This window comes from Pinus tabuliformis, chromosome 8 (assembly GCF_031772625.1).
Source record: "Pinus tabuliformis cultivar Carrire ecotype Pingquan chromosome 8, CPIR1, whole genome shotgun sequence".
NCBI classification, from domain to species: Eukaryota; Viridiplantae; Streptophyta; class Pinopsida; order Pinales; family Pinaceae; genus Pinus; species Pinus tabuliformis.
In genome coordinates, this window is record NC_142294.1 from 739,057,100 (window position 1) to 739,072,131 (window position 15,032).

Consider the following 15,032-nt stretch of genomic DNA (forward strand, 5'->3'; position numbering starts at 1 on the left):
CAGAAGCCAAGCAAAATGCAAGTATCTAGATGATAATAACAAGAGGGGTTTGGAGTTACCCTAGTTGTGGTGACCTCTATGCACCAAGAGTGAATAACTGGAGAGGAGCCCTACATGACAACTGCTTTGAGAGAACCAAGACGTTGTGGTCTTCTATCAAAGAATATCTAATTCTCCATGCAGTCTTCAATATCCCCATGCCCCATATTACCAGCTCCAAATTCTCCCCCACAACCTACTTGCTAACCACTCTTTTATCAATTCTATCCAAATTCACTCCCGAGGATGACACACAAAGCATTTGTAACCAATCACTTACAGCAACACCATAATTCTCACAAGTGTTAGGCTAGACCACCTTCACCAAGATTTTGAGTTGTTACCCCTCAGCGCTACATCTCAACCAGACTTGCCAACCCCCTTTCCTCCTTTTTATGTCACATCCCATGGCCGATGAGTTAACAAATGCTTGCATGCTTATTCATGCATGGGGGTGGCCACACCACCCCCTCCATTTAATGTGTTCATCTCCACAAGATGGTAGGCACGACCCCAAGCCCACTATTATCCTCAATTAGCACCCGAGGATAAATAAATATATGTTTAAATCAATATTATTATTTTTTGTAATTAATAATAATTTAAAATAAAGTTATACTTAATTTTTATATGTTTTTAACCTAAGCAATGTGAAATTTATTATGAAGTGTGTGTTTTGATGTTTATTATGGAGTTATTTAATTTATATGGCTGCACTAATAATAATTTTGTGAATAACACAAAGTGTTAGAAAAACTTTGTTTATTTATTAGGTTTTATTGAAATTTTACTATCTTTTCATCTCACATTTTTCAAAATTGTAAAGATCTAAAATCTGAAATAATTATTTATTGTGCTTTTTAATGAATGTTTTACTTAATTTACATCAATTCAAGTACATTTATTCCTTTAACTTTTTATTGTGGAAGAGTTGGATGAATATATAATTGAAATCAAGACTAAACCTTCAAATTTGATCATTGGTAAAATCATGGGTAGAAAGAAGAATAGTAATCCTAAAAACATACTATTATTTCCATTTTAAAAGCAAACAACGAAAACATCTTATGTGTTTTTGTTGCACACTGCGACAATTAAACTACTAAGTTTTTGTACTCTCAATGGATTAGCTGGTTCTCGTAGGTACAGATATGACATCACCGTCACAATTAGTCAGTTATTGCAGAAACAATTCCCCATGCATGAAATCAACTTTTAGCATTCTCAAGCAAGACATCTCCACGACAAATACAAAACTCGCAACCCCCTGCTGGATGAACAAGCTGTGGACAACCTAGGAACGTGAAAATATAGAATTTAAATACTTCGAAAATAGCTTGCTACACGTTTGAATCAGTTGGTCATCATATGTCCTCTGATTACAGAAGGCTCACCATTAACAATTATATAGGTGATAATAAATGCAAAAATGAAAATATTCTATAAGAAATGCAGCATTATTCATATGCATTATGATGTGTGTGACACATTCCATACACAATGTTGACCTTGACCAGGTAACCATTGATTTATTGCAATACATGCGCACTACAACGTCACAATCTGTACTGCAGAGCATTTCAAAATCTCACAGGAAACCAACTCATGGAAAGAAATCATGAAGGGTAACTTTTTCCCTTTTTACAAAGTTCTTATGTACCAGCTTTGGACATTTTTGGAAATATAATTATACAATCAATTTAGAGCACTCTATTTTCAACCAAACATCGATACAGCTAATCTGCCCTAAACTAAAAGACATTTGTCTCAAAAAGTGCATTGATATAAACAGCGTGCCCTTGCCCAATTTACGGTAATGTTCCTGCAATGCAAATTTCAGGAACTCTAGGCTTTAGGCATCAAGCACTAGCCACCGTCCGTTGCTTTAGCTCGTTGTGCTTCTTCTAAGCATTCCTTTGCCCTGTGAACCTTTGATTGGAGATAAAAGGTTCCCACCTTTGCATTCCTCTCAAACAGTGTGTCATATTTCTGCAGACAAAAAGGCACTTAATTAAAAAAAGGCATGTGAAACGAAAACGCATTTACTGTCCAGAATTTGTTATATATGCAATAAAAAACAATATTAGGACTCTATACATGATCAGAGAATCGAATATTGTAATTCAAATCAAATTAAAATCTAAACATTAGTATTACACACGGTTTCATTAAATTTTCCACCCTCTCCAGAGGTGGCTGATACACTTGCAGCCAAAGAAAAGCTTGAATGCAAAAGGTAAGTTTATAGTATATATTCATTTTTGGCATATATATTCCACACTATAGGTCACTTGAACGTTGACATTACCTGCAAAATTTCTTCCCATGAAGCTTGTTCGCCAACACCTAAAATTTGTCTGGCTTCATGTTCTGTCATTGCTTTACTAGTCTTGCGAACTGCATTCTGCATTGCTTCCTGAGCTACACCTGTCTTGGAAGCATCTGCAAAATTTCCATGGATATATAAGAATATAGCATATTCATTCCAGCAGAAGCATACTCATTACATGCAAAACCATAGGAAACAAATATATCACATTAATTACTAAAACTAGCATGCATTCATACAACAGCAGAATTTGTTTCAGAGAACAAAATTAGACTGCATGGAGAATAATAAGACATCATAGCTCTCAATCGGAGAGGACAGAATCTAAAAGTCACATATCGAATAGCACAAAAACTTAAGTCAATTACAACCTAGAGTGTTTCTTAGAGGCTAACTGGGTTAAAACCTTCAAAAACAAAAGACATGTCTTTGATGGCAGTACAGTTATATTCCATTAAGAAAGACATTTTTAACAAGAGATGAATTATAGGAGTTCAATAGCTCTAAAGCATTGAGGCAAAGAACCAACAAACACGTTACTCATATCTGCATCACAGGATATGCTGCAAATAGGTGAGCATAAGATCTCTCTTCATACGATTTTAAATGAAGAACGGGCAGCATACAGCTCATGACATCTCTTTATTAATCCATGCATCAAAGCAACTAAGGCAACAGAGAGAGGCTATTGTGCTACCAGCAAAGATACTCATCAACATGAACGTGTTGCATGTATCAGCATATGACAATGTAATTGCATCAATCTGGTTACCTAAAAATCGTGTACCTTGGGCATTCTGGTTATGTCAGGACCTGATAAGCCATGTAATCAGCAATGTACATGACCAGAGGAAAAAAACAATGTTCCACCAATCTAGCTAGCAGCCAAATTATGACAGCCTCGTTACAAACATGTATTTCCTTGCACCTTATTCTAGCAGACAGATAATTCTATTTCTGGTTCTGGCTTCATGATTACACACAAGTTATGTGCCAACATAGCTACCCTAAGTAACATGACAAGTCCTCCCAACCCCACCCCTCCCCGCATCACACATTTCAGGTGTCGAACACAACACGTGGGTGACATGTATCCGACACGAGTTTGACCAGTGTCGGACAAGATCCCGACTGGTGTCCAAATTAGTCCCAGAATTTGGACACGTGTCCAGTGAAAAAAAAGCATCTTAAAATCAAGTTATTGCCTCATTCTCACACAATTCAGCAACATGTTCGGAGCTCTCAAAGGTTTTGGAGTGCAGCTAAAAGGTTGATTAAGCAATGTTGGAAGAGATTCCAAGTGTTGGGAAGTGGATTTGTCCTACTAATGCTATGTAATTAATGGCAATGTTAAATTTTTAAAGGAAATGAGTGGTTCCAACCTCATCGCATTTCATATGGAGAAAGTAGAATTTTAGATCCCACTCAAAATCTATCAGACTGGACAGTTTTTAGGAGTTTAGGATTGGGGAGATTGCAACGTTTCCATTGGAGTTTGTCATGTATGAGGGTATGGAACTAACATTTAATTAAAAGGACCAAGCCCTCTATGTACCTCGATGTTGGTGGCATTGATTGTTGAACTCCTCTATCATGACCCTAGTAAAAATGTATCAATCACTCAAACAAAATCTCGATTTGACATGTTAAGCTTTTTCTATCTTATTTTAATGCTTAGAGGGTGATATTGATGATGAGGATCCCAATATAGGCAATGATTTTGATGATATGTAGTACTAGTTATTTGTTGTAGCATGATTTTTTTGGACTCTACAAACCATTTAGGGCCTCTTTGTTGATGTATTTTTGGTTCAGAGATGGATTGCACTCAATGCTATTTTGGTTATATGCATTAGTTGTATGATTGAATTTGTATCATCATCATGTAAATGTTTTATATATTTCATATTTCGCGTAATTTGCTAATTTGTTATATTTTTTAATATATGTTAAACTCATAGACAAATAATAGACAAGATATGAAAGATAAACGTGAGATACCATATTATTCACTAAGATATACATTTATACATTGTCTAATGACCTTTGGTTTCCATATTCCAAGTGGTCTCCTGGACTCCAATGACCTTCCATATTCCACACCAACCCTTAGCGAATTAGGTGTCCAACATTTCCCCCCTTAATCCAAAGGGGTATATACAAGTCCAAGAAGAGAGTTATAATACAAATATGCAATAATGCATGACATCAATAAGTTGAATGAGCTCTCTAAAATGAAGGTATAAAGTGGGAGAACTTGAGGTCTCAACCAGCGATTGTTTAAGGATGACCACCAACACTAGAACGCTTAGGGCAGTCCCTGGAACTCTTCCACATTTGGCTAGAAGCTGAAGTCTTCTACTAGAGGAAGTGCTCCCTATTTTGTAAAAAGGAAGACCATTGGGGTCTCAACCTAGAACGCTTAGTGCAGTTCCCGGAACAGTTCCAAATCTAGAAAGAAGTTGTTAGTCTTCTTCTAGAGGAAGTGTCCCTAATGTTCTGAAGAGGGAGACCATCAACCTGGAAAAGGGAGGTCTCAACCTGTGGAAAAAAGGGAGAACCTCAACCTGAAAAGGGAGGTCTCAATCTGCAGTGGTTTAAGGAAGGCCACCAACCAAAGTCAAGCTCAAGGGCTTCTTTGTCTCTGGCTACAACTCTGAATCTGGGTATGGTTGTCTCTAGCTATAGGCTCAGGTAGCAGGTTCAAGTTGTGGCTCAGGCTCACTTAATTTATCTTTGAAACATGTAGATCACCATCAATTTCCCCCTGTCAGATACAAGGTGAGAAGATGAAGAAAACTCAATTGCAATACTTTTCAGTACTCGTGAACAAATTTTGTGATATGAGTGAAATATCTTCTTGGTTGTTGAAGCCCATTGCCAAGAAGTGATCCATCCAAAGTAAATATTTGGTATGCAAGAGGTTTGTTTTTAAAGCATTTGTTTGAAGAATGTAACCACAATGTTCACACGGATGAAGATCAAAACAGTGATCTTTCACATGGCCAACTCTGTTACAATGATGGCATTTGACAATCTGTGACTGTGAATGTGAAGGAGTAGGATCTGGACAACGTGAATGTGAACTACCCTGGAGAAATCCATCGCTCTGAAATTGGATTAGCTTTGAATAATCTTGAGTATAAAAGGATGCCACTTTGTCATATCCAAGACCTATTTTGTGCTTGTTGCTAACAAAGCTCTTCCCAAGGTATGATGATGGGTTTGGGATGTGCAAGTTGAACTTCTGCATTTGCATGCAAATTTATTCTTTCATTGACTTGATTAGTTTCTAAATTCTGACAGCCAATGGGATTCTATCTCAATCTCAAAGAGAGGATTGTTCTAAACAAAACAAGTTCAGAATGATGCTTACGCTGTTGTAACTCATCTCGTTGTAACTGTGACTCAAGCTGCAAATGCCAAAAATTCAATGTTTTCTCGTGCATATTGTAGACAGGTCTGAGTGTCAGAGAGAGTCTCTCTTGATTTGGATCGTGCGGTCAATAGTAGAGTGTATCAAAGTAGGAACTCTAATAATTCATCAATTAGAGCCATTTAAAGATCTCAAGGGTTTCTTGCAACTCTACTCTTGAATAATTAATTCAAACTTCAAAAATGGAAAAAAAAAAAGTAAGGAGAAAACACCAAAAGACAACTTTTACAGCTATCAAGCACTCTATATATACCTTAGAGTGATGCATCTATGGCAGTATTGATCACCAATTTTATCAGTTGTCAACTTGTGACAGAATTTCAAGTTTTGTCCACCACAATGGCAATAATTTGGATATGCGGCCTTTGGTGAGATTGATCTCTTCTTATAAACAAAGCTTCCTCCTCTATAGCGTCCTCTCTACCTTTGAAGTGTTGACAGGACTTCTTTCAGTTCAACACTTCACTTCCCAGGGCAGTTGAAATTTAGCAGGCCTACACAACTGCTGATTTCTCTGGACGATAATCAACTTCCACCTACAACTACTTATTTCTTAGGTATCCACAGATGATTTTCTCCAGAAACTCTATTTATTGGTAAACACGGATCGCCTAAGCTTATTGCATGCAAAGCTTCCCTCCTTCCTCGAGCTTTAAGCAGAACAGCCTCTAAAGACCTTATGTTGAACTAATTTGTCCACGACACGCCGAATTCAACTGAGCTACCCTCAATTATTTACCTCAAGTTCATCTCTCTGAAGCAGCCATTTGTACAGAGAGGGCTCCAAATTTGTCCTTTGCAACTGCTATTTTCATAGAAAACCTCTCCAAAACTGCCATCTTGACAGATGGAAGTCCGATTTTATCCACTGACACAAATTTCAACCCCATCTCACACTATAAAATTCCTCACTGCTTTCCTCCCTCTCTCCTCTGAAACTCAAATATCAGTTGTTGCACAATTCGGGTCTCTCTTTTTGTTGCAGAATCATAGTCATTTTGTTGCTTCTGATGGATTGACGTCGTGCGATTCAGACATCCGACAAGTCACCAAAGCTTCCACAAATTTCATTGTCGAAAGTGCGTACCGAAAGTCAACCCCCAACAGGAATTTTGTAAGGATGAAAGTTTGTAATTCTCACTGATCATTACCCTTCTATAATGAAGACAAGCATGGATTTGGTGCTAGCAATGTTATGTAAATGAGATGTTAGAGTGCATAGAACAAGAACTGACGAGAGAGTACGTTTCGATTCTAGGAAATGATGGGAATTTATGGGAGAGAACATTTGGATTCCAGAACTGACAGAACGTTTTGATTACAGCAGCCACGGAATGGTCTCCAGCAGCAGAAACTCTCTTTATTGATCTGGTTCAAATGCCATTGTATGTCGAAGGGCCACCAATGCCAAATGCTTGTTTTAGGCCAAAATATTGATAGATTTGTTGATGGCTAACTCCGAAGAATTTGAAAATTCATTTCTTGAGCACGTCAAGAGAACACAGGTTCAGTCGTGTGAGGGGTAAGGTCACTAGGAAACTCCAGCGGAGAGTTCTGGTGGTGCAATTCAGAGTCTGAGAAACAACGGTCACTCTGGTCGTTGACAGGCTATAATGAGGTGCAGAGATGGTGACAGATCTGAGGATGAGGGAAAACGCCCATATTTTTTGCTATATTGGGAGAATGGGCAGAGGTGCAGGACTCACATTCATTGGAAGACCACAAAAAACCAGTCGCTCAAATTTGGGCAGGGCAGGAGTACGCCTGCTCTGATGCCATGTTAAACTCACACTGACACACACAAATAATGGACAAGATATGAAAGATGAACATGACATACCATATTATTCACTAAGATATACATTTATACATTGTCTAATGACCCTTGGTTTCCATATTCCAAGTGGTCTCTTGGACTCCAATGACCTTTCATATTCCACACCAACCCTTAGCGGAATAGGTGTCCAACAATATAAAATATATAACATGTCCTCTGTGTCATGTTCCGGGGGGTCACCATGTCACATGTCAGTTATTTGTATTTTCATGTCCTTCATGTGCCATGTCCTCATGTCATGTGACTTAGTAGCTACCCCTACCTGTGTAACATCAGTTATAACAGAATGGGGAAACATGAATGAAAATGGAGAAAGAATGTCTTGAAACAGATTTGATACTATTGCAATGAATTGTAAATTGTCGATTTAAACATTTAAAAGCATAAGAATTGAGAATTCACTGACGGAATGCATCTGACAGAGAACACGAGTGGTCTATGGAAACTTGATTCCTGTGTCTTAAAGATCTGTGAGACACAGAAAGGGTAGGCCTCTCACTAATAATGCTGGGGGGCAGAGCAGCAGTGGGATTTGAAAGTATTATGGAAGGAATAAGGAACAGCACCCACTCAAAATCCACCAAAATCTTCCTGGATACCGAAAATGGCAAAGAGTCCCAAAGGAGAATGTGGCTGAATTACATCTAGTGAACTACAGTATTATTTATCATGAAGAGGTCAAGATGAAAGTTCAGAGAAGAGATTAACACCTTTTCTGAAATACTGACCATCCCAAGAATTCCCTGGGAATGGTTTGTTGGCCTCCATTGCTTGTCAATTTCAGGGAAATTCTCCAGGTTGTATCCTTCGGGAGATGGGTCATTCTCATAAGAACAATGCAGTAACAATCATTCCAGCCTGTTAAGCACATTTTATGCCCTAGTATTGATATAAGGTAATCAGACCTAAAGTTTAAGAAAAAGCAACCAGAAGCTTAGGTTAGTCCTGACCTAAGTATTGCCAGTAAACGAATACTTTATCTAGTTATCAGTGAGAAGATAAATTACCATGTTATAGATAGATATATGTACAGATACCAGAACAGATAAATATACATCAATTTTTCAAAGCATACTGGATAAAATACAGCTAAATATGCATATATAAAAAAACATGTAAAATATGTGTGTGTGTGTGAATGATACTTCAAACATAACTTAATGCCTTGGGACTTTCAGGAATACTAAACCATAATATCTAAACAATATATAAAAATAAGGCTCATCACTCGTGACTCTACATATCATAAATCACTCAGCATATCATCAATCGTTCAAACTATTATGAAATAAATTTATCTTCATCTTCATGTTAGTATTGAAGCTCAACACATCATTAATATCTTCTTGTCAGCCAAAATGTTGAAGGATGAGAAAGATCCCGATGCAAATGCCCCACCATTAGAAGCTTGTGTTACCATTTCCTGTTTTGCCAAATTTAGCTGATTGCAATCAAAGATGTGCAACTCAGGTAAATTTGGTTTGACACCCCCATCCTTGTAGGCCCCTTCCTATAATTTGCTCTCTTATTTGATAAAAGGTGGAGGTTGGAATGAACAAAGGCAAGCTCATTAACCTCTGATTCCAATCCAGCGCGTTGCATATAAATGAAGCAATAAGTATTCCACTTCCTCCCAATTGATGAGGAAATGATGACCTGTTAAAGAAGCATAATAGCTAAAGTCTCAAGGAGATGGTTATTCCCCACCATTCAACTAGCTCCATGATTTTGTCACCCGTATCATCCGCATCCACATCCTCATACATGCCCTTTAAAGTTTAAAGCTAAGAATGCAGAAAATTTCTAATTTTCTAGCAAACCTCCAAGGTAACTTTGGGATTTTAAAGCATGCTCATCAAGGCTTTATTGTATCCAACCTAAGTTGCATGACACGGGAAAACGAGTACGAGTTTCCGAAACAGGTATGGGTACGAAACCTAACCCCCCCAAATTTTGGAAACGGGGAAACACAATATATATATATATATATATATATATTTGTCATCCGTATCATCCGCATCCACATCCTCATACTTGCCCTTTAAAGTTTAAAGCTCAGAATGCAGAAAATTTCTAATTTTCTAGCAAACCTCCAAGGTAACTCTGGGCTTTTAAAGCATGCTAGTCAAGGCTTTATTGTATCCAGCCCATAGTTTTAAAACTCCGATTCCGACTCCGACTCGGCCAAGGGTCGACCCCGACTCCGACTCCGACTCGGCCAAGGGTTGACCCCGACTCCGACTCCGACTCGGCCAAGGGTCGACCCGGACTCCGACTCCGACTCAGCCAAGGGTCGACTCCGACTCCGACTCCGACTCGGTATCGACTCAGCCGGCTCGATTTCAATGACTCGGTCGTTGTAAAAAATACATTAAATATTTATTTTTTATAAAAACACATAATTTTAAAGATTTTCATTCATGTTTCCAAACACACAGCATTAGAATATAGATAGAACACAACATATGATCAAAGTAGGCTCATGAATATATCCATTATATCAAAATGGCACCCAGTGCATTGTCCAATACATAACGATGATGATATAGAGATCAAAACAAAAACACATAACCAAGGAGGCTATAAATGGCCTCTACAACAAAAGTCTGTGACCAGTACTACTGGCTACTGCTAGAGTTGCCAACATCATCTAGCTCAGTGTTACTTGGGAGCAGGAGCGAAAGTGGGGAGCGAGAGCGAAAACGGGAGCGGGAGCAACATTTTCAGAAGCTCCTGGTTTGGGAGCAAATCCTAGAGGAGTTCGACAACCAATGTCACTAACATCAAGGTACATAGAGGGATTGGTGCTCTTGATTAAATACGAGTTGACCCTAATACATGACAACATTCAATGGAAACATTGCAATCCTCCAATCCTGAAAAACTGATAAGTCTGCTGGATTTTGAATGAAATCTAAAATTCTACTTTCTCCATATGAAATCCAATGAGGCCGAAACCACTCTCAAACATCCTGAGTCATTTCATGGTAATGTTAAAAATTTAAGTAAAAGGATGAAAATGAAGATTAAGGAGAATGTCACTTTTACTTTAAGAATTTAACATTACCATGAAATTTGAATAGCATATCAATAGTAGAGAGCATTTGAGTGTGTTAAATAGGGTTTGGGAGGGGGAAATGGACCCCAAATAACATTTAACTAATTCATAAAACACATTGGAGTCCAAACCAATCAGCAAACACCTTAAAAAATCATTAAAAAATTGTTAAATCGTTGTTTTACTGGGGTTACAGGCCGTTGTTTGTGACTCGGCCGAGTCAGTATGGAAACGGCCGAGTTGGCCGAGTCAGCCATGACTCAGCCGAGTCATTCAATGACTCGGCCGAGTCATGGCTGACTCGGCCAAACGAGTCGTTTCTTCTACCGAGTCACTCCTGAGGGCAACAAAACGGATCAACTCGGCCGTTTCGGTTTCGAAACGGCCGAATTTTAAAACTATGATCCAACCTAAGTTGCACGATACGGGGAAACGAGTACAAGTTTCTGAAACAAGTATGGGTACAAAACGTGACCCCCCAAATTTTGGAAATGGAGTAATGCGATATATATATATATATATATATATATATATATATATATATACACGTGCCCCCTTAACTTTTGGAAACGGGGAAACACGATATATATATATATATATATATATATATATATATATGGACATTTAAGAAATATGTGCAATCATAAAGCATACATGATACATTCTAATTTATTACATTATGATTAAATTGTCCAATGTCAATGCATAAACTATAAGTCTCTAAATTTACATCACATTTACTCATGAATGATCACATAATGAAAATAGCAATATCCAAAATCAGCCACGAGAAATTTCTAATTTCTTGTCTCGTGCTTGATTGGGAGTCTCCTCCTGCATAGTCGAACGACCTTAGTGCTCTTGATTAAATACAAGTTCCATACCCTAGTACCCTAGGTGCTCTTGATTATTGGGAGTCTCCCTTGCATAGAGGGCTTGGCTCTCTTGATTAAATACAAGTTCCATACCCTAGTACATAACATCCAATGGAAATATTGCAATCCCCCCAATCCTGAAATCCTGAAAAACAGATAAGTCTGCTAGATTTTGAGTGAGATCTAAAATTCTACTTTCTCCATATGAAATCCAATGAGGGCAAAACCATTTTCAAACATCCTGAATCATTTCATGGTAATGTTAAAAATTTTACTAAAAGGATGATATCTTTCATTTTCATCATTTTACTTTAAGAATTTAACATTACCATGAACTACATATCAACACTAAAGGCCATAGGCTTGAACATTAGGCTGCCCCACTCAAAAAAATGTGTTTCCAATCTTCAATAACTCCCTCTATCACTCTTGAATTGGCAGGGAGCAAAAATAAAAAAATAAAAACAACAAAACTAAAAAATAAAAACAGAAAATCTGGAAAAAAAAAAAAAAAAAAAAAAACTGAAAAAAAGTCACTTTATCGCTGAAATGTGGCTATACGACCTGGAAACGTGTTTCAGCCATATTGGGCCATGTTCCCCCACATGAAACGTGACAGTGTCGCCTGAAATGCATTTCCAAGTCATACCATACATGTTTCCATTTCGTTTCAGCCCAGAAACACCCTTAGGACCAGCATTTCCTGCAACATAGTACCCAACTATAATTTACTTGTCTTTTTTTGATTCTTCTCTTCCTGGAAATAAAAGCATGTCAGATGACAGAACCTGGGATTCAATGTAGATGCCAAAATGTGCAACAAATTCAGAATCTCCTTCTTCTGTAAATATTTCCCACATTTCATGATAAAATCTTTCCTCTAGGTCCTGTTCTTTTGCATCAATAACATCCATCATCTTCTCCAACCGGCCATCCCACAGCTTTTCCCAGCAAAGGTGCATCGATGTCAGTCTAGCAAATGCTGGACAATGTTCATTCAGAAAACATCAATAGACAATCCACTATAACTCACCAATCATCATCAAGAATCAACCTATTAACAACCTGGCCTCTATCAATTTGAGGCTACCTTCAGAGATACAATTATCAATGATCATAGTGAAGAAATAGTCAATTTCACCTCCACAAGCCTTTCCAAGACAAAGGTGAAGGCATCCCAATTCTCAACAGTTTCATCAAATTGAGAAAGAGAGAGATTTCTGAGCTATGATAGACATATGATGGACAGTAATGGTACAAAGAAAACTCAGGAAGTTCGAACTAGCCAACCAATTATCATCAAGAATCAATCTATGCATGGTTCTAGTTCTATCAGTTTGAAACCACCTCTACACAACACTAACATCAGTGATCACTATACTAGCTAAAGGTTAAGTTCATCTCAACAAGACAATTCAAGACAACAACCTTGAAGTTTCAACCTTTTAAAAAATAAGTAAACTAATAGATTATATATAAAATTAAAATATATGCATAATATGCTAAGAAATTTTGCATACGTTTATGAGCTCCAATCTTTCAAAGATTGTCAAAATATGGCCTGGGAAATCTATGGGTTTTTGAAAAATACCCAGATCTAATTTGTGATGAGCAACTATTCTAATCCACTCAATCTTCTCCGTCTTATTCAACAAAAGTGGTTGAGAGGAAGTACTAAAGCCAGTAAATATATAGTTATTTGTAGCCTTCACAATGGCACAATCAAGCCTGCTACTTTGAAAGTAATTGTATTCTCTTTGATAGCTTGAAGCCTTGAACAACAATAGCTAAGCCCACCATTTAATTCCATCAAATAGCATGTTGGTAATGAATAAGGTGTCTTCCTTATTGCAATCTACAGCATCCAAATCTAAGTGGCAGGAAATGTATGCTCCACTACATTTCCACTGCCATAACACATTTCAAAACATCCCAAAACCTTTTGGTAGCAGTTATGAATTGGAAATGACACCCAAAATGTTGGCCAGCATTTCGAGCACATTTCCACCCATAAATTGTTAAAATTGGCAACTAGGGCCAAACTCCATGTGGGTCATCTTATTTATGGCAGCTGATATTTTTCTTAGACCCCTCTCATCGAGAGGTGTAGGATTGATCTAAAGATCATCCGATTCCGATAAGTATTCATGGAGTTATGAATTTATTTGTGTTATAAGACAATTCATCAAGGTCGGCCAGCAACCAAATAACCCCCACATGTGCTCAACGCTTTAGTATAAAAGGAGATGACTTGAGAGTCATTTCACACACACTTCTCTCTTGATTTCTCTCCACTTGTTTTGGGTTTTAGTGTGAGAGAAATCTAGGAGGAAGTAGCCCTAAGACATAGGAGGGAAGGAGGCCTACACGCTGCCCTCTACAAGCCCTAGACGCAGTCCTGGCACAGCCCTAGCTTCTATGCATAACCTAGAGGACGCAGTCAAGAAGGAGGGTTATAACAAGCCCTAGACGCAGCTATAGAGGAGGCCTTAACAAGCTGTACCTAGCCGCAGTCAAGGAGGGTTATAACATGCCCTAGCCGCAGCATAAGGAGGCAGGAACAGCGTGACAAAGGAGGACTGTTTTGGGTTTATTACAGGGTCCGAGTTGCTGTAATGGAGGCCGAGTATGCTGTGTACTAGGCCAAGCCCTTAAGGGCTAAATGCTGCTTGTTTAGGCACTGTTTTGAGGGACCTAAGGCTACAGGATTGCTGTGTGCTAGGCCGCAGGCCTTAGCACCACAGCAAGGCTTGCATAGGGGCAGATTAAGGGCTGATATTGACCCTAGGCAGCAGCGTAGCAAAGGAGGTGTCTCTTAAGGGTGTGCCGCAGCTTTTCAGAGGGCTGTTCAAGGACTGTGCAAGGAGTTTAGGGCTGCAGCAGTGTGCCCTAGTGCCCTAACCAGAACAGTCACGAACAGCAGTGTACAAACATATTTGGAGCAGTGTTTGGAGATGTGTTGGGTCATGTTTGATTGGAGAGGTCTCTTCATTTATGAGGAGATTCTATATACTGTCACAAGAAGTCCTTACCAGCAGCAATAGCCAATTGGGGCAGCAGCAATCATGGTGCAGCAATAGCCAATTGGGACAGCAGCAATCATGGTGCAGCAATAGCCAATTGGGACAGCAGCATGGTACAGCAATGCTAACAGTGGGACAGCAGCAAATGCAATCATGGTGGAGCATGGTAGATGGGACAGCAAGGACATGGTGCTTGCATGGGACAGCAAGCAATCATGGTGCAGCAGTATGAGCAGTGACAGCATTGTGATAAGGGGCAGCATGATGTGAAATGCTACAACACAATGATGGGCATCATGACAAAGTGAAGTGCATCATGTTGTGTGCAGCACTTGCTAGTATAGTAGAGTGATATTAAATGCTACAATAAGATGCAGCATGATGGGCACAGTGAGGTACAAGATGAGGTAGCACCGGTAAGCGCAGCAAGATGTT

General features: G+C 38.6%; 1 protein-coding gene across 2 annotated transcripts in view; it reads right to left on the reverse strand.

The window, feature by feature from the left end:
- Window positions 1-1,457: 1,457 nt before the first annotated feature.
- The window catches only part of TXR1 (Protein Transporter, Pam16), an 84,678-nt gene continuing 71,103 nt past the window's right edge, over window positions 1,458-15,032 (reverse strand). The window contains exons 1-3 of one of the 2 annotated variants that reach the window (XM_089372753.1): window positions 8,352-8,487; window positions 2,348-2,481; window positions 1,458-2,028 (exon numbers count right to left, since the gene is read on the reverse strand). In XM_089372753.1, coding sequence (XP_089228879.1) covers window positions 1,906-2,028; window positions 2,348-2,481; window positions 8,352-8,409 — 315 coding nt within the window. In that variant the 5' untranslated portion in view covers window positions 8,410-8,487 and the 3' untranslated portion in view covers window positions 1,458-1,905. Of the gene's footprint in view, window positions 2,029-2,347; window positions 2,482-8,351; window positions 8,488-15,032 lie in introns of those variants that run through there. The other variant, XM_089372752.1, reaches the window with a different exon arrangement.